The 22,688-nt window shown below is 38.5% G+C and overlaps 2 protein-coding genes across 2 annotated transcripts in view; one reads left to right on the top strand and one right to left on the bottom strand.

Annotated features, from left to right (window-relative positions):
- The window catches only part of LOC113392148 (zinc finger protein 175-like), a 479,450-nt gene that overhangs the window by 42,433 nt on the left and 414,329 nt on the right, over positions 1 to 22,688 (bottom strand). The window lies entirely within an intron of this gene.
- Positions 2,637 to 22,688, top strand: part of LOC113393640 (endoribonuclease Dcr-1-like) — a 30,900-nt gene continuing 10,848 nt past the window's right edge. Inside the window, exons 1-26 of the mRNA XM_064220071.1 lie at positions 2,637 to 2,804; positions 3,796 to 3,943; positions 4,026 to 4,185; positions 4,513 to 4,638; positions 5,037 to 5,350; positions 6,334 to 6,483; positions 7,201 to 7,319; positions 8,206 to 9,014; positions 10,377 to 10,477; positions 11,350 to 11,454; positions 12,190 to 12,316; positions 12,956 to 13,085; positions 13,512 to 13,584; positions 14,327 to 14,483; positions 15,973 to 16,078; positions 17,220 to 17,335; positions 18,081 to 18,186; positions 18,786 to 18,936; positions 19,197 to 19,313; positions 19,662 to 19,771; positions 19,911 to 20,173; positions 20,508 to 20,686; positions 21,048 to 21,218; positions 21,521 to 21,659; positions 21,991 to 22,073; positions 22,563 to 22,677. Of these exons, the coding sequence (XP_064076141.1) occupies positions 3,798 to 3,943; positions 4,026 to 4,185; positions 4,513 to 4,638; positions 5,037 to 5,350; positions 6,334 to 6,483; positions 7,201 to 7,319; positions 8,206 to 9,014; positions 10,377 to 10,477; positions 11,350 to 11,454; positions 12,190 to 12,316; positions 12,956 to 13,085; positions 13,512 to 13,584; positions 14,327 to 14,483; positions 15,973 to 16,078; positions 17,220 to 17,335; positions 18,081 to 18,186; positions 18,786 to 18,936; positions 19,197 to 19,313; positions 19,662 to 19,771; positions 19,911 to 20,173; positions 20,508 to 20,686; positions 21,048 to 21,218; positions 21,521 to 21,659; positions 21,991 to 22,073; positions 22,563 to 22,677 (4,173 nt within the window). The 5' untranslated portion in view covers positions 2,637 to 2,804; positions 3,796 to 3,797. The remainder of the gene's footprint in view (positions 2,805 to 3,795; positions 3,944 to 4,025; positions 4,186 to 4,512; positions 4,639 to 5,036; positions 5,351 to 6,333; positions 6,484 to 7,200; positions 7,320 to 8,205; positions 9,015 to 10,376; positions 10,478 to 11,349; positions 11,455 to 12,189; positions 12,317 to 12,955; positions 13,086 to 13,511; positions 13,585 to 14,326; positions 14,484 to 15,972; positions 16,079 to 17,219; positions 17,336 to 18,080; positions 18,187 to 18,785; positions 18,937 to 19,196; positions 19,314 to 19,661; positions 19,772 to 19,910; positions 20,174 to 20,507; positions 20,687 to 21,047; positions 21,219 to 21,520; positions 21,660 to 21,990; positions 22,074 to 22,562; positions 22,678 to 22,688) is intronic.

Below are 22,688 nucleotides of genomic sequence, written 5' to 3'. Positions count from 1 at the left end.
GTTTTTGCAGTTTTTCTATGCCACCTATTTTTTGTATGTATGCAGCCAGAAGTTGGGGGTTATACATATACTCCGAAGAAGGTGGTATTTTTTCTATACCTTCCTTTACGTATTTGTCTTTCAGGGGTTTTAAAAGTGCTCGACGGCGTTGTTCCAGCATCTCAGCGCGTTTGCCACAGATTATTTGCAAAATGTCGTGGGACACTGTTTTATAATTTGAATCCCTACCAAACAACTCACATAACTTATCGTAGAGGCAGTTAGGGTTCAGGTTTACATTAGGATTCGATGACCAATTAATGAGTTCTTGTAAAGTGTTCACGGTCTCATTTTGTGTTAAAAAAGCATTGGACAGTACCGCATAGCTTCTTTCCATTAGACCCCATCTAATGGGGGTGTAAGGGTCTTCTAATTTGCTGAGTTCCACATTGATGTTTAACTCGGTAAATGCTGGTGACGCTGTATATTTTTTTTTAGATATCGATGTAACGGACTGCATTCCAGTCCGGTGAATCGAATCTTTGCATGGTTGAAATTTTAGTTACTCTATCTGGGATAGCTTTTACAATTTTAGGTTCTTTGACCGATACATTTAGCTCAGCAATATCTGTTTTGAGAGGCGGTGGTTGTAAAAAAATTTCACTAAATATTGCTGGGGTATTTGGAGAATTTGTGTGAGGGAGGCTGGTCGAAGCTGAGGGTTTGTGTGACACTTTTGAACTCGACTGTGGAGCGGTTGCGGGGGCAAGACTAGCCGATAGAATATTATTAATTTGACTCACCAGGCGCTGGGATAAAATTTCAAACCTCCGTTCCAGTTCGGATTCCCGCCTATTACGGTGGCAATGTTTTGCGGGTGGCGGCGACGCCTGGCCCGCCTGTGCCGATGATGTGGAGCCATTGCTCTGACTACTATTCACACTATCACTATCACTGTCACTCGAAGATTCCGAATTAGGACGTGATTTTTACTTTAGGTTGGACGCGGGTACACGTTCCTCCATTTTGGTTACGAGTAACGGAAAAAGCCAGTATCACTAGTATGATTTAATTTGAAACCACTAGGGATTAATTTTCTACTTAACAATCTCGAAAATTATATTTATTTTATATTTTTATATTTGAAATAAAGAAAAACGCGACTTAATAATTTCGGGTATGTTCACGGTTTGAAAAATAACGCAACAATGAAGTCAAAATGGCGCTTGTGATACCTATATACAAAACAACACCTGCCAGAGGGCGCCAGCGTATTCCGTTCAAATAGGATTTAGTAACGAAAAGCCAGCGACATCTAGCGGAAATCAGTTTGAAGATTTAAAGATAAGTTAGTCTCTCATAATGGACTTCGGACGTCAACCGGAACACATAATATTCTACCTTTTTACAATTGTGTATGTTCAAAATATACAACATGTAAAAGTTCTACTAAACCAGAAAACACAATGTGATAAATTTCTTTCCAATTTTTGTTTTTCTGTTTTAGTAAAACTTTTATACAACCTCCCTCGGAAGTAAATAACAAGTAAATATAACTTAATATATATATATACATGCTCTAAGAAGCCAGCGCCACCTAGCGCAGAGGGCGGGTAATAATAAATAGCTGACTCGCTTGTGTCGCATTTATTTCAGTATATATGTATTATCTATGACTAGAGATAATAATTTTGTAGTGTACTTATTGTAGTTCATAATGTACCTATAAAATAGTGTTGTGTATCGATAGTCCACTATCGATAGACTATCGATAGTTTAAGATGTTAGCGATAGTATCGATAGTCTATCTATAGTATTTCACGTGTAAATACTATCGATAGTATCGATAGATCGATAGCATGAGCAATACTATCGTTAGGTCAAAAATTTTGGTCCTATGGATAGTATCAATACTATCGCTGCTACCAATAGTATTGCTTACAGAGAGCTAGTGATGCTATCGATAGTATCGATAGTATTAGTACTTAGTTAATTTATCCAGTAGTGGTAAAATCCAATGTGGTAGACATAATTAGCTAACTATCTACTCTTTCTTCCTACTGGAATTTCCAAGCTGTCACTATTTTGTCTTATTTTCATTACTGTTTTTTATATGGGAATCATATTGTACAAATTAGTTAATACATTTTTTAAAGTAAAATTAAAATAATGACCAATAAAGATTTCACGACTAAATAAATCATACAATGCAAGCGTAATACAGCATTAATGAATGTTTTTCTTGTTTTAATAATTTTGAGTTTCTTATTTTTCGTGCATGTCTTTTGGTAAAAAATTAAAATAAAATAATTTAAGACTGTCCCGACCAGCACGGAATGTGCGTTTTGGTGTTGCAAAAAAATATTATACACATTCCAAAACATTATTTTAAATTAATTAACTCTAAATACAATGTCAAATTAATATTGATCATTATTATTTATTAAAAAATAAGAAACATATACCTTCATAACTATTTTTACGTAATTATTTTTTGTACTTTGAAAATGTAAAATTAATATAATAAAGTTGTGGAAATAAAACGCTTAAATGTCATCGAACTCTAGTTTGCAGCGATTGAATTTGTAGTAATCTATATTTTTTTCTAATACCTTTAAAAACAAATCGTTCGTAACAACTATATATTTTTCAAAAAACTATTTTTCATGTTCGATTTAGCATAAAACTTTCTGAGTTTATACATCGGCGCTTTAAGCTAAAATTTGTGATATTTTAAATTATGCTAATAAGAAAGATTGTGTTAATATGATTTGTTTTACTTGATTTTATTTGTAAATATTGCTTAAATATAAGTAATATCGAAGGTAAGATCTTTCTAAAACATTTTACTTTAAAATATAACCTCCTTACAATTCAAATTAATCTTTTTTAATACGAAACCATAGTTAATGCTATTATTGTATTACGATATATTTTAAGATTTAAACAATTATTATTTATAATGAAAACACTATTTATTACAATAAATAAGAAGACTTAATAAAAGAACAATTATATGAGGCAGTTGTGTTGTGAGGCAATTTTATTTAACAATTTAGTGATATTCAAAACAAAAACTAATAAGTATTTTAAATAAATAATATGACCTTACAATAAAGATGAAAATGGCGGCATCGTTATATGTTCAGTTAATTTAATATTATTTTGTTGATGTATAATGTTCCTCTATTGGTGGGCAACAACAATTTTGACATGAATACTCTTACTTAAATATTCTATACACAATTTTCTCTCTTCAGTCCTAAATAGAATAGAATCATCAGTTGTACAGTATATAGATTCCAATCAAATGAGTTTCTTTCTAAATATTTGTTAAGTTATGCAAATGACTGGCATTAAGTGGCAAATTTTGGGACAGTTACATCAATTATGCCTGTAATTACACCCAATAAACTGGACTGGAACATTACTAAGCAGAATTATTATGTAGTAAAGTAATAATGATGGCCCACCCAGATGAACTACCACAATGCATTGCCAAGTTATTCATAAATATTCATTAAAATGTTACCCCTACGGTAACACCATATTTTTTTATGAATGAGCTATTATGATTGAATACATCAATTTAAATTTGGTATACACAAACAAACTAGTCAAAACAATATGTTAATGCTGGAATGGTGATAAAAGGCCGTATATTAACATCAATACAAAGTTTTCCAGACGGTTCAGTCGTGCCCCATAAATTCATTTTTCAAGATCTTTATAATAGATATAATATTAGAGATAACATTGGGTTAATTAAACGTCAAACGTGTGTATTAGTCTCAATTCTGTTGTTTATTATTCTAGATATGGATTCGTCTTGCACACGTTTCACGGCAGCTGAAGGCGGTGCTCGCTTAGCAGCATGTGCCGGTACAAAGAACATACTGGTGACCGAGCATACTTCTTTTATATCAACGAGTGTCTTGATGGAACACGCATACAAAATAAGAGGGTAAGATACGTAGACACGTAGGCACGCACATACACAAGCAACACTATAGTAGATAATTATATTTATTTTGTTTTGATTACAGGTTAATGTCTACCGGATGTAAACGTTCAGTGTATATAACAAGAGCATCCCGTATCGAGTGTACTGCCCATGAGTTATCGATACTCACAGATCTGTCTGTGTCGAAAGCTCTCGTGTTTGACGATGTGGATGATTGGAATGATACGTTGGAACACAAAGAGGTATATGTAGGATGATTTTTTATATTTTTGTACTGAAGAATTAGCCATTAACATTATTAGCCTTGCATTGAAACTTTAACATTATCAGCGTATACCAACCATACCCACATACCCAAGGCTCATTAAAGGAGGTTACAGAGGGTCCAGTTTCAACAGAATTCAGTTTGAAAAATATTATAGGTTGCTAGCCCTCAGTATGTTTACTGATAGAGGTTATCATATGAGTCATTCAAAAAAAAGTTATTCTTCTATATATGTATATCATGTTGCCCATTTTCGAGTCAACCTTTTCTATATATTGTTTCATATGCTCTTTATCAATTACAGGTACTTGTGTGCACTTCGATAGTCATAAAAACTATATTGGAAAATGGTTTATTGACTATACCAGGCATAAATGTCTTGATAATTGACAGCTGTCATTTGATATTCAAGGATCAAAATCTACAATATGTAAGTTAATTTTAATGTAATTTGTATTTGATATAAATTTGTAACAGTGTCAGTCCTAGGCCTGACTGACTTAACAAAGTCAAAACAAAAAAAAAAAAAAAGGAAAGTTGGAATATAGTTTTCTAACATACGTAAATACTGATTAGTGACTCCTCATTCTCACTTATGCGTCTGAAGTCTATCTATTACTCTTTCACACCAAACCATTGAACCGGATTTGATGAAATTTGTGTATGACGAAAGTTAGAACTCTAAGGAAGGATATGGGGTTTTTATACTTAACACCTGACGAGCAAACCCCTAAAACACGACAACTAGTTGTGCCTAAATGCTCATATTACTGTTCTGGATAGAAGGTCTATGACATAAGTTTAGTTATAAAATATGTTATGTTACAGGTGATGAAACTTTACAAGGAATGTAACGAAGACATTAGACCGAGGATCCTCGCTCTAACCTACCCACTGTTCACGGCACCCGGTAACACAAGCGACGGCACAGACACTGTAAATATAGATAAAACAGAAATAGATAAAGATACAGAGGTCGATGATAAAGATAGAAATGTGGAGAGCGACGATGACCTTGAAATAGCCAATGATAACGTCGACGATTTCGACATGTACGAGAAGTTAGAATGGAAGATATGCGAGCTGGAGACGGCTCTGTGCTGTGAAACGGATCTAGCTGAAGACATTGATGGTGGAAAACGGTGAGTTGACAGTAATAGGTTATTTTATGCATATATATGTCGGATCATCGAAGGGCCTTTGAAATGTTCTCGACTGTCGCCCATGGTGGGCGTGATAATGACTGAATATTAGAAATAAATATACGTGCTAATTGTTCAGTACGCTATCATTTAAATTCCCAGTACAAATACACAAAATATAATATGGTTAGGTTGATTAAAATGGAATTGGTGTTGGTGTCTGCCTTGTGCGACGGTTGCAAGTCGAATGAATCTGTTACTAATTACTGTTAGTTTTAGGAGACACTGCCCTATTCGGGACTTCCCGCCGTTAAATAAATATTCGATTACGAATAAACAAATTGTTATCACAAAAATCACAATAATTGTCAGACCGGATACAAACAACACGAACGACATTAAAGTAAACTACTAACTAACAAACTAAATAATAAACTATGATTAATAATAAATCTCCCTCTAAAATTATCAAAGCGCCCTCCATACATATTGTAAGGAAAAGGCGTTATGCTAGGCGATCTTTCCCTCTCTTTCTGTTTATATCTGTCCCTTTTATTCTAAAGTACTTACTCACTCTTCAAACTGGAACAACAATGAATTTCTTTTCATTTATTTATTCTCAAACTAACCAACAGAAATACCTACAGTACAATAACAAAAATATACATAATATTAACATGATGATAATTGTATTTCTTCTTATTGGCAACACACAACATGAATTAAATATTACTCAATTTAAGTTAAATTTAAGATGTTGTTTATCTTTTTTACAAGATGTCTTAGTGTGCGTGAATGAAGAGTAGAGACAGCAAAACAATACAAATTAGATTATAGTTGTTAGAATTGTTTTATTAATTTTAAATGTGTAGGGTTATTAGTAGTGTTTGGAGGTAGGTTATGAGGAGTGGGTGGTGGTAACCCAGACAAGCACCAGGTGACTTCCAATGATAAGTAATATAATATAATATGATGTTTTCCAGTCTTTCAGCGACAGCAACGAGGCCCAGGGAGCTGATAGTCGAATACGGTCCACGAGACTCGATGGAAGCCCTGCCGGAGGCCTACCTGGAGTTAGAGGATTATATGAAGGAAACGGTCAATCACGCTCTGCAATTTATAAATGAACACAGGTATATGTTCTGTGAAGCTGTTCTTTTATATTAGTGTGTGTGTCAAATGAATGGTTATGTGTAATGCTTTTTTTTTTTCGTATTAAATTAATGTATTTCTAATGCATATTATACATACAAATATAAGATATCTGCACTCTTTCTCCACATAAATATTTCTATGGTGCCAAATTTCATACTGAGCTGTTTGCGATTTTTTAATAAAGGGGGGGGGGTCAATTTTACGTCACATCAATCAAATCAATAAAAGCACTTTTGAATCGTCACGTTCAGCGTAGCATTAAATGTAAAGCTACCATATTCATATATAGATAAACTAGTAGTCGCCTGCGGTTTCGCTTGCGTTTTAGATGCTCTCGAGTGTTAGGCATAAAGAGTAGTATTTGGTCTTCCAATCATGCTTCTTACTATATGACATAGGTAGGCCGACGGGCAACTTTGCCAGCTGACGGTAAGTGGTCAGCACCGCCCATAGACATTTGCGCTGATGAAATGGGAACTAAGATGTTATGACCTTTGTAACTGCACTGGCTCACTCACCCTTCAAACCGTAACACAACAGTACTAAGTATTCCTGCTTGGTGGTTGAATTTACGAGTGGGCGGTACCTACCCAGACGGGCTTGCAGGAAACCCTACCGCCAAGTAAATTGCTTAGCATTTATAATAATACGTATAGATTAACATATATAGTAATGATAATAATTATTCATTAAAGATACGATCCAACTGAGATCTACGGCGAGGATATGTACGAAGAATTCAAGAACATACCGGACCCGACGATCGAGCCGAAGAATATTTTTGTGGATTTTTTATACGTCCTCGAACAGTTGGGTGAGTTCTCATTTGTATTTGTTTAATGGAGAAGAATTGACGGACGTTTTTTTTCTCTATTTATGTATTAGTAGTGAACGCGGCTTCGCTCGGGTGCAATGATGATACTAGATATACTACAGAATGTCTTACAACGTTCACAGTTTATCAGTCGTTGGACAATACAAACCGCTGCGTCCCTGCGTTTTAAATCTGTAATATCTTCGAAAATATTCATTTAAATTACACGCTGTAAAGGGCCATATTGATCTATATTAAATTCACAATGTATTTAAGGTATTTAATTGGATAAGAATTAATGCTGGCTTAAATTAAATTAAATTAAACGCCTATTTCATTACAGCCATAAAAAAAATAGAATTGTTTAAAATCGCTTCGAGAATAAGTCATTATTTCTCGTAAAAAGTAAATGATAAAAATTGTTATTGTGTGTTATCCCTAAGAGATAGACATATACCATCGCGGAACTTTTATAGACCTTTTTAAATTGTACGATACTGTAGTGCATTATTTTGATCTATCTCGTAGGGTTCAGAGAGCGTTTGCAACGTAACTGCAAAAAATGTGTTTATTTACGAAATCACATTAGAGACCTAAAATTATCATACACAGTGAATTAGTGTACAGAAGTGATTAATAATGGAACTGGAACAAATCACTCATTAGGGCTCTGCTCAAGTCCATTTGGGCCACTCATCAGATGTTTTGGCGGCAATATTCAAACAAATGAATGTTTAGTTTAAGGATACTATCCCAAAATATTTTAAACTGAAAACGTGAGTGTAGCACGATAATGTTCAAAATACTTCAAAGAGAAGTGGAATTTGCCAAGCGTTGGGATGTTAATTGGTTGTTACTTTTTATTTTGAATATATTTAATTTTCAGGCCCCTACGCAGCCGATAAGGCTGCAATATCATTATTGACTAAGTTAGAAAAGTTGAAAATTAAAGTGCCCTACGAGAGGCATTTTCTTCTCTTATGTCTTTGTACGTCTGTGTTCGTGAAGATCAGATGTTTTGCTGATTTAATGTTCTCGAAGTGCGCGTCGGATTGGGAGAAAATAACAATGTTTTCAACACCAAAAGTCCTGAGATTGGTGGAAATACTGGAAAAATTTCAGCCTACGGACAACCAGAATGTCTCGAAGACAACGATCGGTAGTTCAAAAGCGAATACCAATAGGAACACAGAGGGAAATGTTAAATTAAAAGAGGAAACTTCAGACAGCTCAGATACCGATAGCAAATTACAGACGGATAGTAAAACAGATGAAAATAATACTAAAAGTGATGGTACCGTACCAAAAGATGAAGCGAGTGATGTAAAAATATCGAAGACGCGTGAACTATTGAATGAGATTGACAAATGTGATTTTGTAACGCTTGGTAATAGAATTGAAGACAGAGTTAACACATACGAAGCGAATTTAAAGGATTACGAATACACAGAACAAGTGAGCGTAGACAAAGTGAAGTATAATGAAAAGCAAAGCGTTAAGTGTGATGATAGGAACCCGGTCGACGGGAAGATCTACTTCGGGAAGCGCTTCGGGCACCGGTCGAGAGGACGCGGGAGGGCGTTGAGGAGCAACGCGGCGAAATTGCTCCAGATGCAGCAGAACCCGGACGCGTTGTGCGGTATCGTGTTCATGAAGGAGGCGTTGATGGCGAAGATTATGTTTATGATGATAGCGGTGAGTGTTATGATGATTTTCGTTTAATATAGGCGGATATAATGAGCCGAGATGGCCCAGTGGTTAGAACGCGTGCATCTTAACCGATGATTTCGGGTTCAAACCCAGGCAGGCACCTCTGAGTTTTCATGTGCTTAATTTGTGTTTATAATTCATCTCGTGCTCGGCGGTGAATGAAAACATCGTGAGGAAACCTGCATGTGTCTAATTTCAACGAAATTCTGCCACATGTGTATTCCACCAACCCGCATTGGAGCAGCGTGGTGGAATATGCTCCATACCTTCTCCTCAACGGGAGAGGAGGCCTTAGCCCAGCAGTGGGAAATTTACAGGCTGATTATGTTTATGTTTTATAGGCGAAATATTCGTATTGACTATTAAAATGGAAGGGGTGGAACGAACCTTAGATTAACACATACCACGTGAGTTGCTAGTGGCTTGCTTATTGTGTACTACAAATAAATTATTCAGAAAATTATTCTGATGACAACAATGATTTATCTACAACGACCACCACAGATTCTTTCCTTCGATATTTCGACAGATATTTATGATTGAGTGGTTACCGTTGCTTTGATTCTTTTAAAAATTGTAAATATATTTTTTTTAATTGAAAAATGACTATGACCCGAGATGGTCGAGTTTACAACGCCACACACACACATGGGTACAAGACCAGGCGAGCTGAATCACTGAATATTCATTTATAATTCATCATGCTCGGTGAAGGGAAACATCGTGAGGATACTTGCATGTGTCTAGTTTCACTGAAATTCTGCTACATTTGTTCACTCAATCCACGAATCCGAATTGGAGCAGCTTGGTAAAATAAACTTCTTCTAAATCTTTAAGTTATATTAAGTATTAAAGTAAAGTTAGTCTGAATAACCGGAGAAATATTGGAACTTTTATTCAGTCACAATTGTTTTCATTCATTTTATATCAACCAGACCAGAAGGCTTTAGTCTTAAGCCCGAGATCGGACCTTAAAAATATTTTTGGGTTTCTTTAAATAAATTCTTAGTGGCAACACTTAGTGGCAAGAAGTGGTTATACTCCCGTGCCTCGGAAAACACGTGAACCCGTTGGTCCTGCGCCTGAACTCTTTCCGGCCAAGTCAGATTTGTCATTGTATCAGATTATGGCGGAACAAAGAGTGCACCGAGATTGGTCCAGAAATCCAAGACATCCTTTAAAAATTACCCAAGAATAGCTTATGACAACAGTTTTTGGGACTCGCATGGTCCGTAGGAAGGGTTTCACAGTCTGTAGGGTGTTGCACTCCTCTTGGATATTATAAGTGTGTGTGCGATCTCATCACATCCGGGTGGGGAAGTCGCTACAGCTAGTCTGTTCACATAGGACATGTCCCGCAGTCGCCCGTCCCTGTCGCACCTGTGTGCGCAGTACTGTGCGGAGGAGGGACCCAACGGCAGTAAGAAACAGGAGGACGTGCTTAAGAAGTAAGTTTTCACTGTGCTTATTTATTATATTTATTATCTGTGTTACCGAATCATACACTCATCTGGAGAGGAGGGGGGGGGGGGTGTTTAAGATTTATAATTATTCAAGCACTTTTGAATCGTCATTTTGCAAAGTTAAAGTTAATATATATCAACGAATATTAACAATAAGCTCTTCTATCATTTAAATAATCCTACCTTTATAATATATCTTGTTTTTTTTTTTTTAGTTGTAGCCAAATGTAATATCTTTGCAGCATTTTATTACATATAAAGGTCTATCGGCTTTCCGCCTCTATCAGGATAAGCCATTTGTTTATTATTTTCTTAAGAAATGACAATGATACAATATAAAAATTATGAGGAAATAAGGCGATTCGTCGCGGACGTGGTGGAGCTTGCAGTTGACTACTCCACGATAATGGCGGCGTTCAACATTCCCGCCAACCATCGATACGATGTTTCACCAGATCGACTAGCTGTCAAATCTTGTTTCCTCGTAAATTAAAAGATGGCCCTAGCGAAGCTTTCATATATAATATCCTGCTCCAGGATTTACTAGCTTTGTCCAGTCGAAATCTGTGTCAAACTTGGTTACTGACACTAGAAATATGTCTTGAATATCTCAAGACAACACAAGTATCTCAAAAACACTTTGTTATATATTTGAAGAGTAAACTCTATGGTCAACTACAGCAACGTTACGGAAACGGAAACAGCATTTCGATCTCCCCTCCCCTCCAAAGATGTTTTTTAATATCTAAAACTTGCCACCCTTATCTAACTTAACGCGTTAAGTTGAGTCTGGTCAACGATATCCAATTAAATTTATGTATTTTGTATAGAAATTACTAACAAAACGTTTTTCTTAGGTTCCGTATGCACGAGTGCAACCTTCTACTGGCGACGTCTGTGCTGGAAGAGGGCATCGACCTCCCGAGGTGCAACCTCGTGGTCAGATGGGATGTTCCGCCTTCGTGAGTGTTTTAGTGATAAAAATGAGAGGAGTCGCGGGACAAACGGTTGGAACGAAGTTGCTTTCGCTGTATATTACGTATTCAATAACAGACGCAATGAAATGAATTAACGACGTTTGAAAATAATTAAATTGCAATGATTTATTTATTTATTTATTTATTTATTTATTTATTTGGGAAACAAACAATTTTAAAAACACTGTAATATAAAACAAAAATAACATAAAACACAAATCAATCAAGTTTCCACTTAAAGCTATGATATTTTTTTGTTAATTAAAAATCGCATCTGAATAAAAACAAGAACAAAAAATAAGTTTAAATAATATTATATAAAATAGTATACGATAGGCAGAGAGAGAAAGAGAGAGAACGAGAGAGAGGGAGAGGTCGCCTGGAGGGGGAGCATAACGTTTTCTCATTACGTGACGATTTTTTGCCAGTTCGCTCTACTGTAAGTCGCGTAAAAGAACTTCGTTCCAATACTTTATTAACTCGTAAACAATCCATTAACAAAATTTTCAGTCAACATTGCTATCTCTTTCTAACTCTTTAGAAGAAGAGATGCCTATATTCATACGTCACCTGTGTTTACGCCGCGGTAATATTATTACACCCAAGCCACCGCTCGCACGGGCTGGGCCGCTAGTCACTATCACACAAGTAATTCCACACTATGGATACCCGGTCATCGCCATCTCCCGCTACCGGTCTGTAGCCTCGGCAATCCCGCAGCTACCGCTCGCACGGGCTGTGCCGCGGGCGCGCGCGCGCCAGTCGCTCGGCGGTGGCGCTGCTGGCGGCGCGCGCGGGCAGCGCGGCGCTGGCGCACAACCTCGCCGTCTACAAGGAGCTCGATCAGGTACGCGCCCGCTGGCCTCGCCGTTAGGGGCCAGCGAGCTGGTGCAATAGCTGTAAGACTTACGAACTATGGGACTTGCTTCCCCTATTAGAGTATGGGGGATGTTTAGGGGTGTATAGAGAGATATTTTAAAGGCGGGCAATGCACTGCTAGTACCGATGGTGATGTAAGGAATGGTTAATATTTCACGCAGCACATGGTTATTTGCAGATGGGCGATTTGTCCGTCCGCCTACTCATATAAATGTATATATATTGTATCGTGTTAATAATTAATTTAACATAATTTTTTGTTCAAAAACTGTAAATTAATTATACAGACTACAATTTAAAAATAATTGTATTTTGTTCCATTTTTAAAATATATTATTTACCATTTACCATAGAATAAACACTTGCGTTCTCAGACAATTTTTAGCTCAATTTTATTATATTTTTTTTTTATTTGTAAAAAAATGTAACAGTGCTTTAAATTGCTTTAAAGCCTGTTTTAGGAGTGAGGACGGCAACAGCACAAGGGCGCGAACCTCCTCTAAACATTGTGCTGTTGATTAAATATGAATTCAGGATAAAATTGAAACATACTATAAAATCAACGTAGTATCTTGTGTTCTTTAAATAATTATATATTATTCCTTAGCTAATCACGAGGAAATGTGGTTGTGGAATACAAAACGAACCTTCGATAGACGAAGACTATCACGCCGATACGATATCGACGGTCATCAAAGCTTACACGCCGTTAGAACTAAAGCGAGACAAAAATAATGGTGACACTAAACATATTAACAGGATTGATATAAAAGATAACACTAAAGAAAGTAAAACAGCAGTTACAGAAGAATTAAAAGATTTGAGCGTTAATTGTAAAAAGATAGATACAAGTTTAGATACCAAAGATTCTATATATGATAATTTCGAAGCTAATGATCGTTGCAATGGTAATAATGAAATGATAAATAATAATGATGTTAGTGATCGTGAAGCCATCAATGGTGAAATAGATTCGGATGTTCAAGAAGATATCGTCGCAACAGATCTCTGTAAGGGATCACTCGTATCTGATATTTGCAACGTTGAAACTGATAAAGATATTAAATCAGACACGAATCACAGAACGTTAGATTTCAGAGAGGAGAAATGTGAAAATTTAAACGATTCGAATTTTAAATATAATATCAAATATGAATATAAAGTTCCAAGTGACAGGAAGATCGAGGATCAGGCTGCGTTCGTTGATCTGAATACGGCCATCGCTCTTATTAATCGGTGAGTTTGTTGTCAGTTTTAATCGGATACTCGTGTTCTGAAATATAATTGAAGAGCTCGGTGCTGATCTAAGGTGCCTCACTTTAGATTTGTGAATATTGTCCATACAGTGGGATTTTCTCGTAGAGATAGTCTGAGACGAGTCAAACACAAACGCATCAAGGCACAAAGAGTCATAATATCTTGGTTCCCATTTTTGGAGGCGCATTGGACGTAAGGAATGGTTAATATTTCTTAAAGTGCTTATTTGAAAATGATAATTCTATACCAAAGCATGTAGTTTGCGTTGCTTCGTGATGTTTTTCTTAATTGAGCTCATTCTTAATTAGGCAATCATGTTTCTACTAAAGCTTATAGAGGAGATGTTTTCTTATCTTTTGTGCACCACGCACGCGCACGGTCACGTCACGTTCGATGAGTGCTACATTTACCCCTCGACTGATTAAACCACGCTAAACTGTCACAGTCAGAACTGCTCCGCTCTCACCAGCTCATATCTCTGCTCTGCATTGTTGGAAACACTTCACCCTCTACGATTTGCTGGAAACCATGCCTCTCTGACGATTGTCCGGGATTGCGAGACACTTTATTTTAATTTGTTTATTAAAATCCGTGACTTCCTTCGTCAGTCCGAATATATCGTGACTTAACCAATTTCCTTCTAATATCAGTGTCTATGGGCGAGGTGACCTGCTTGCTCGTCTGTAGCCATAAAATAAATTAGATAATCATATACTTTCAGTTATTGTGGCAAGCTACCCTCGGATACGTTTACGAGGCTGACGCCTCAATGGTGGATGGAGGAAGTCCAGCTGCCAGATAGGCGTGGTGATGTGAAGACTGCGTATATTTGCACACTGAGGATGCCCCTGAATTGTCCCATCAAGTATAATATTGTTGTAAGTATGTTTAATTAAATTTGAATGATCCGTTTGGGTAGTGCTGTCTATCTGTCTGATGTTACTGAGGGCCAGGGTTCACAGCTGAGAATCAGGTCGCGTCGATAAATATCTATTGGGATTTGAAATTAAATCAAAATAAACTTCCAATAAGCTCTAGCGTCTTGATGATGAAAAGCCGAGATGGCCCAGTGGTTAGAACACGTGCATCTTAACCGATGATTTCGGGTTCAAACCCAGGCAGGCACCACTGAATTTTCATGTGCTTAATTTGTGTTTATAATTCATCTCGTGCTCGGCGGTGAAGGAAAACATCGCGAGGAAACCTGCATGTGTCTAATTTCAACGAAATTCTGCCACATGTGTATTCCACCAACCCGCATTGGAGCAGCGTGGTGGAATATGCTCCATACCTTCTCCTCAAATGGAGAGGAGGCCTTAGCCCAGCAGTGGGAAATTTACAGGCTGATTATGTTATGTTATGTTATGTTATGTTATGTCTTGATGCGTCATTTTACAATATTAAATTAAAATGGTTTTCAAAAGCCAAGATGGCTCAGTGGTAGGAACGCGTGCATCTTAGCTGAGCTTGGCGGTTCCAGTTCAGGTAAGCACTGCTGAATATTAATGTCCTTAATCTGTGTTTATAATTCATCTCGTGCTCGGTGAAGAGACCATGTGTATATAGTAATGAAATTCTGGCACATGTACATCCTTCCACCAACATGCATTGGTGACGAGTGGTGGAATAAGATCCAAACCTCCCGCCCAAAGGGGGAGGAGGCCTTAGTCCAGCAGTTGGTTTTTACAGTCTGTTATGACGAATGTTTCGGAGTGTACGAGAAGAACCGACAAGATTATCCGTATTTTCTCATTTGCGTAATCGGGTATTCTTCTATGTTTGTAAAAGTACTTAAAAAATGTTGAATTTCTTAATAAAAAGCCACCAAAAATATATTTCGACAAAATAAACACGTTTTCTTGCCATAAAACTAAATTAAATCTTAAACCTTTTTTATCCTCGCAAAAACGCTGTCAGTCGTTTTGGTGACGTAATATTGGTAAAAACAACAGTTTTGTATGTAAGACTGGCACTCGTTCAACGTTAACAGCTATAAATATTTGGTGTTTCTTGAGAAAATATTGAATTTCAATTGCTATCGCTGGTGTGTAGCGTCTAATTGTTCAAATACTAGCACTAAAACCCCCAGAAAAGTTATAAAAGTGCCACATGATGTAGAAATGTCAATTTTTGCCTATATGACGTCACACTGTGGCGGCTCGTGTTTTAGGTCACGTGATCATTTAAATCAACGAATGCTGGTGCATTGGAGCGACTCCAGTGAAGCCTTCGGGTATACTATCAAACGACTAGATTGAGGGAATAGTTTTTTTTTTAATACGATAAGTAGGCACCAGATCACCAATTTATAGTACTTTTGAAATAACAAAAATGGCATTTTAATTTTGATAACTCTCTTGTTTCCAGGGTCATCCGATGCCCACCAGAGTCCTGGCGAGGCGTATGGTCGCTTTACAAGCTTGTAGGATTTTGCATAAATCCGGCGAATTAGACGACCAGCTTATGCCAATAGGTAATATATGAAAATATTTATTGATTGATAGGAATGAGGTAATTTACGTGAGGAAACCTTGCCCCCTAAACTCCATGGTTTTCCTGTTTTACTAACGCAACGATCCAGGTGCGTTCATTGAATGACTAGGGCGGAATGTTGATTGAACAAGCGTCATTTAACGTCCAACTAGTTAGTGGATTGGGCTTTTGAAGGTCTGTTTCGCTGGGTACCATCCACTCGTCGATATTCTACCGCCAAACAGCAATACTCGTAGAGTAAACAGCAGTCGCTTGTATTGTTGTGTTCCGATTTGGTGGGTGACAGTGTTATTACAGGCGGAAGGGACATAACGTCTTATTTTTAAAGCGTTGGTGGTCAATTAATATTGGATTAATTTATGAATAAGGGATTGATATAATATTTCTTACAGTGTCAGTCTGTGGGTAGCGGTGACCACTTACCGTTAGGTAGCAAATATGCCAGTCCGTCTGCCATTACCGTCTTTACCGTTGGGCACATGGGGCATCTGCCCAGGGCCCCCATCCTGAGAGTTGACTGCTATGTATATTTTCGAAAGTGATATATTTGTAAGAAATAACTAACATATTTATCAAAAAGGCTATAAAATAGCCATAAGATTGTACAACCATTCAGATTCCTACGAATTTACGAAAATTACCGCACCGTTTATTCGAAACTATACATACGACCTGGCCATAAGCAAAGTATTTGTACATGATAGTAAATATCTACCAAAAGGGTCCCAAATTCATGGGTGCGCAAGGGCCCCAGCATAGTTTGAGACGGCTCTGCCGTCTGCCAATGTAATAATCTTATTTATTTATTTATTAAGATTCACCAGTGGTAATTACACTGTTAAAGTAATAATTATGCTAAGTTACAAAGTTCAAATAAATTTAACAAATTAAAAAAAAAACGCATGCAAGACTTAATTCATTTTAAAAACGTACAAAAGTTATTCTAATGTGTAATCTATAGAAAAGAATTATAAGATTTATTAGATGACATGGCTAGAAAGAATGGCAGAGCCGTCTCAAGCTATGCTGAGGCCCCTGGGCACCCATGAATTTGGGGACCTTTTGGTAGATATTTACGACCATGTACAAATTAATTTAATCTTAATAAATTTTATTTACAGGTAAAGAGAATTTCAAGTCAGCGGAATTTGATAACAACGTTGTGAACGAGACGTCCGATGCGAATGACTGCGCCCGACCCGGCACGACGAAGCGTAGACAGTATTATTATAAACGGGTATGTCCTCTCTAATCTTTATAACAATATAATTAGTAGTGGGATCTGTCTACGGAATCTGTCCGCCGAAGAGACGGAGAGGGTACCGCTGTTTTTTAGTGGATATTCCACTGTACCGGGGCCCACTCGGCGTCCAGGGTAACCTAGTCTCACATACTTCCCAACTTCCGCGTGGGGGAAACGCGTAAAGCGTTTTACCAGCGATATGAAATATATATAAAAAAAAGAAAAGGTCAGGCTGGGTACGGTTATCGAGGTTCTGTCTACCCGGGCCTAACCTCACGGTGACCTGGTCAATTTGTTTTGACTCCAAACCTCAATGGCCTAGAGGTTATACATTGCCTGCTGGCGATAGAGGGCGCTGATTGAAGGTATCAAATGTCTGTATAGCACTGTCTAGATATTCGCTATACTGATATATACTGGATTTTATTATAAGGCAAGTTTGAACTCTAAGGAAGAACATAATCGTCCTCCTGCCCTTATCCCAATTTTATTTTGGGTCGGCGCAGCATGTCTTCATCCATACTTCTCTGTCTGACGTCATCTCACAAGTAACATTCATTCTAGCCATCTTTCACCCCATAGACACTCACATAGACAGACATAACGTCTAAACCGGAATAAAGCCGCGGGATACTAATAAATCTTATAATACTTTTCTATAGATTACACATTAGAATAACTTTTATACGTTTTTAAAATGAATTAAGTCTTGTATGCGTTTTTTTTTTTTTAATTTCAGACTGCGTGGGCGTTCACAGACTGCCAAGCGATAATAGACTGTACGGACTTGGATATAGAGAACAATCCAACGTTAGATGCTAATACTATTCAGAATATGAAGAAAGGTTAGTTATGATTTTTAGTACTATTATATCTAAACCCCCCCCCTCTCCTCATACTTGTTATGGTTGACACGGATAAGAGTATTATTGATAAATAATTCTAAATACTTAGGCGGACTGGCAAATTACCTTATGATGGTAATCAGTAAGAAATCTTATCGAAAGAACTATGAAAGAGTATGAAAATGCATAAAACTATTTGATCAAATAATCCAGTCTCTAGTAATCGAAATAATCCAAAATATTTGTATTTACGACGCCTAACTACGGCAGTTGAGAGCGTCGAAATAAAACACGTTGCAGTCAAAGGGTATATCTTTGTTTTAATCAAACCAGGGATTTTTCCAGAGTTAAAAGTTTTTCGATTTTTTTTCGTATTGAAATGTACTGATGGCAATCAAATATGTTTACTCGGTGGTAGGGCTTTGTGCAAGTCCGTCTGGGTAGGTACCACCCACTCATCATATATTCTACCGACAAGCAGCAATACGCAGCGTACCTATTTCATATAAAAATAAAAATGTAGTTCTATCTGCAACTAGAGATTTTGTATACTAAACCAGCCGTTCCAGTGTTCGTTGATAGCGTTGTGCCGCCCGCAGGCGGGCCGAGCGCCAACATGCTGTACTGCATCGTGTCGTCGCTGTGCTGCGCGCTGCCCGAGCGCTACAACACGCGCGGCCGCCGCCTGCACGCGCCGCAGCTGGCGCGCCAGGCCATCGGCGTGCTCATGGCGCGCCGGGACCCGCACCAGTGAGTGCGCACACACACACACTTACACACACATACTCTCACACAAACTGATATACACGTACACACTCACTTACACACACAGACACACACCACACACACACTTACGCAAACACACGATACCACACACAAAAAAATTACGCAAAATGCACACAAACGCGTGAACACTTTGTAATATGTCACGTGTACAGACACATACGCACGCGCGTATTTGTTCCACTGACCGTCCCACGAAGGCCGTAACCGATGAGGTGTGCCCGCAGGCTGCAGATCCCCGCGTTCCCCGTGTACACGCGCTCGGGCGAGGTGCGCGTGTCGGTGGAGGCGGCGCTGGAGGCCGACGTGCGCCTCAGTCCGCGCCGGGCGCGCCTCATACGCAGGTGAGCCCGCACTCCCTGGTCTGCTCCTCAAGGCGACCTCTCTCTCTCTACCTCCTTCTACTATATACGGTTTTTAATAACAATTTTGTCATTGTTATTTAGTTATATTCAAATGTTCTTAATTTATTAAATTGTGTTAGTTTTTAATATACAGTGAAACTTTAAAGTTCTAAACGGGTGTCCTACGATACCTCTTTTTTATTTAAGTTCATTAACTCAGAACTGTGATTTATGAACCGATTTAAAAACTATTGATCGGTCACATTTAAATTTGAAAAAATTTAAACTACGCCTAAGGGTGTTTTTTTTTTTTTCAATTTTTATTAAAATTTTATATGACCGCGTCAGGTTCATGCGGTTCGTGTTCTCGGACGTGCTGCGCGTGCGGCGGCGCGGCATGAAGCTGCAGCCGGAGGGCTCCACGCACAACAACTACTACGTCGTGCCCACCGTCAAGAGTGAGTTACCGTTACTTTAGGTCATATATGACGTCGGAAAACATAGTAGGGCTCACAACAAAAAGCCGAAAGTTCCAGAGTCCAATAGATTTTTTTTTTGATGTTGAACAAAATATCTTCATTAATATATTTATTCCAGAAACAAGGAGCGACGGTACCACCTGGGTAGATATAGATTGGCCGTTCCTCGAACTGATATACAAACATACCGAGGAGAAGAAGAACTCGGAGTTAGAGAAGCCGATGATATGGGAAGAGGGGGAGAAGAAGAAAACGAAAGATGATAAAGTGAAGAATTTGGACAATCCGCTGTTGAAACCCGGGGAGGTGTTCGTGTTTGATGCGGAGCGGTACAAGGAGGCAGTCGTCACGCCCTGGTATAGGAACCAGGATCAACCGCAGGTGAGCTGATGATCGTTTTAATTTTGTAAATACTAGTTTCCACACGTGGCTCTGTTCTTTTCAGTAGCGCTGACAAATTTCATGCAGAATTTCATAGTTAAAAAGCAGACAAGAAAATTCCATGCCGCTCCATATACGTGATTGCACTAAAACTTCTTAGAAAATAAAAATAAAAAATAAGCGTGCATTTGCGTGCTTGAGAAATTGTACTTCGTCGGCGTAATTAAAAATAATTTAATTGCATGTAATTAATTATTTGTTAAATTTAATTTCTTATTTTTCATCACAGTTTTCGACACAATAATTGTTTATATATTAATCCGTTTGTTCCTAGTTCTTCCTCGTTGCGGAGATATGCTGGAAGCTAACTCCTGACTCAGCGTTTCCATCGGACCAGCACACCAGTTTCAGATCATACTACAAGGCTAAATATGGAGCTGAACTCACGCAGAGCTGCCAACCTTTACTAGATGTGGATCACACCAGCGCCAGGTTGAACCTCTTGACGCCCAGGTGAGAGAATATTGTTTTCAGGCGTAATTAAGTTAGATTTGAGCATTACAGGGTTTCTTGAGAACAAGAGTGTGGCCTTCTACCAGTCCGCCTGGGTAGGTTCCGCTCAACACTTTCTACCGCCAGGCAGCAATATTTAGTATCGCTATCTTAGGTTCGACGGGTCTGTGAGCCAGTGGAACTAAAGGTATTGGTTCACATCTATTACAACTTCAATGTCTATGAGTGTGACTTCTAATAACGGATAAAAAAATCCTGGAACCCGGTTGGAGCGCCACCTACCGTATCCAATCTAAATCATCCAGGGCATCGACATCTTCTAAAGGCTAATATGTACATATATAACGTTGCTGCGACGCAGATACGTGAACCGCAAGGGCGTGGCGCTGCCGGTGTCGTCGGAGCGCACGCGGCGCGCCAAGCGCGACCGGCTGGACCAGAAGCAGATCCTCGTGCCCGAGCTGTGCCGCGTGCACCCCTTCGCCGCGCCGCTCTGGTTCGCCACCGTCGCGCTGCCCTGCGTGCTCTACAGGTGCGCGACAATGGATATGGCTGGTCGGTCTCTGTACGACCGACTGAGCGGACAAAGTTATAATCGGCACATCTCGGATTATTCGATAAAGGACTAGTTATCGCCTGCGTGTTTGAGGGGGGCGGGCGTAGGTTTTAAGTATAAAAAGTACGAGCTATCTTCATGCCGAATTTCATAAAAATCGGTTCAATGGTTTTCCCGTGAATGTGTAACAAACAGTTAATTTAACATTTAGAATATTATTACTACAGATAAAGAAGCTTGGAGTTAGTATTCGTTAACGTTAGGTGTCGCGGTTTCAGGATAAACGCGCTGCTGATAGCGGACGAGATCCGCCGCTCGGTGGCGATCGACGTCGGGCTGGGCATCCCGCGCATCGACGAGCGCACGTGCCCCGGCTTCCAGTGGCCGCCGCTGGACTTCGGCTGGAGCCTGGCTGAGGTCTGACCCGCTTCGGAAGACTAAACAATCTGCAAACATTAACAGAGATTCTTGATGTTTTATATGAACTTTTTTTAAGGGAACCGATATACGATTGAAAAATAGCTATCTTTTATAAAAATCATCACATTTTCAAACTTACAATATTTATTAAACCAAATGTTTACGAATCAGTTTCACTTGCTCACTAAATTAACATAGCAAACCGAGATATAAACTTATAATATGAGCTCAACTGGAACTATTCGAAATGTCCCATTGTCCCATCAAAAGTCAGTTGACCGGGACTCCTTGTCAACGCAATCCCCCTAATCGACATTGTAATCACCAGGTCCTCAGCGCGGACTCCGAGAAGGGTGAGAAGAAGAAAGAAGACGAAGAAGCAAAGATTGATGACGAAGATAAAGACTTGAAGTGAGTGTTACTGCGCAAATATTATTTCTTTGCCTTTCATATAACTAAATAAGTTATTTCATTATCATTTAATTTCATCACATGTGTGTGTGTGCGTGCATATCCGTTGGTGTGATTACGGTGACGTATGTCTACTTATGTACGTATTGCGTGTGTGCGTGTTTTTTTTTTTGAATCGATAGTTTTGTTGGCCACATTGGTCTACAGTGCCACCGGGTGGGGTAATCTTAAAATACTCAGACGAATCGTAGCCAACTTAAGGGCTCATAATTAAGGGCGCTTCCTAAGGGTAACTCATATGAGGTAGAACCTCGGCTTAGGACGCTGTCGACGTCGTGAGGTGTATATTACACCGTCACAGCTGCGGACGGGTACGTTCGTGTGCGTGTATTAATACATGTATGTACCTGTGTGAACGTTTTTGTGTTTACGTTTAAGGGTATATGTTTGTGCGTTAAACGAAGTATTAACTTTATAACGATTCCACAGAACAATCGAAGATACGGAACCCGAGAAAGAGACAGACGACCAAGTAGAAGAAAAGGAAGGTGTTAAAGAAAAGACCATTAATGATATACTGCAAGAAAAAGAAGATGCCGAGAGTGTAAGTCGTTT

This window comes from Vanessa tameamea, chromosome 31, assembly GCF_037043105.1.
Source record: "Vanessa tameamea isolate UH-Manoa-2023 chromosome 31, ilVanTame1 primary haplotype, whole genome shotgun sequence".
Classification (NCBI taxonomy): Eukaryota; Metazoa; Arthropoda; class Insecta; order Lepidoptera; family Nymphalidae; genus Vanessa; species Vanessa tameamea.
Note: the sequence above shows the minus strand (reverse complement) of the source record. Positions and strands in the feature narration are given on the sequence as shown.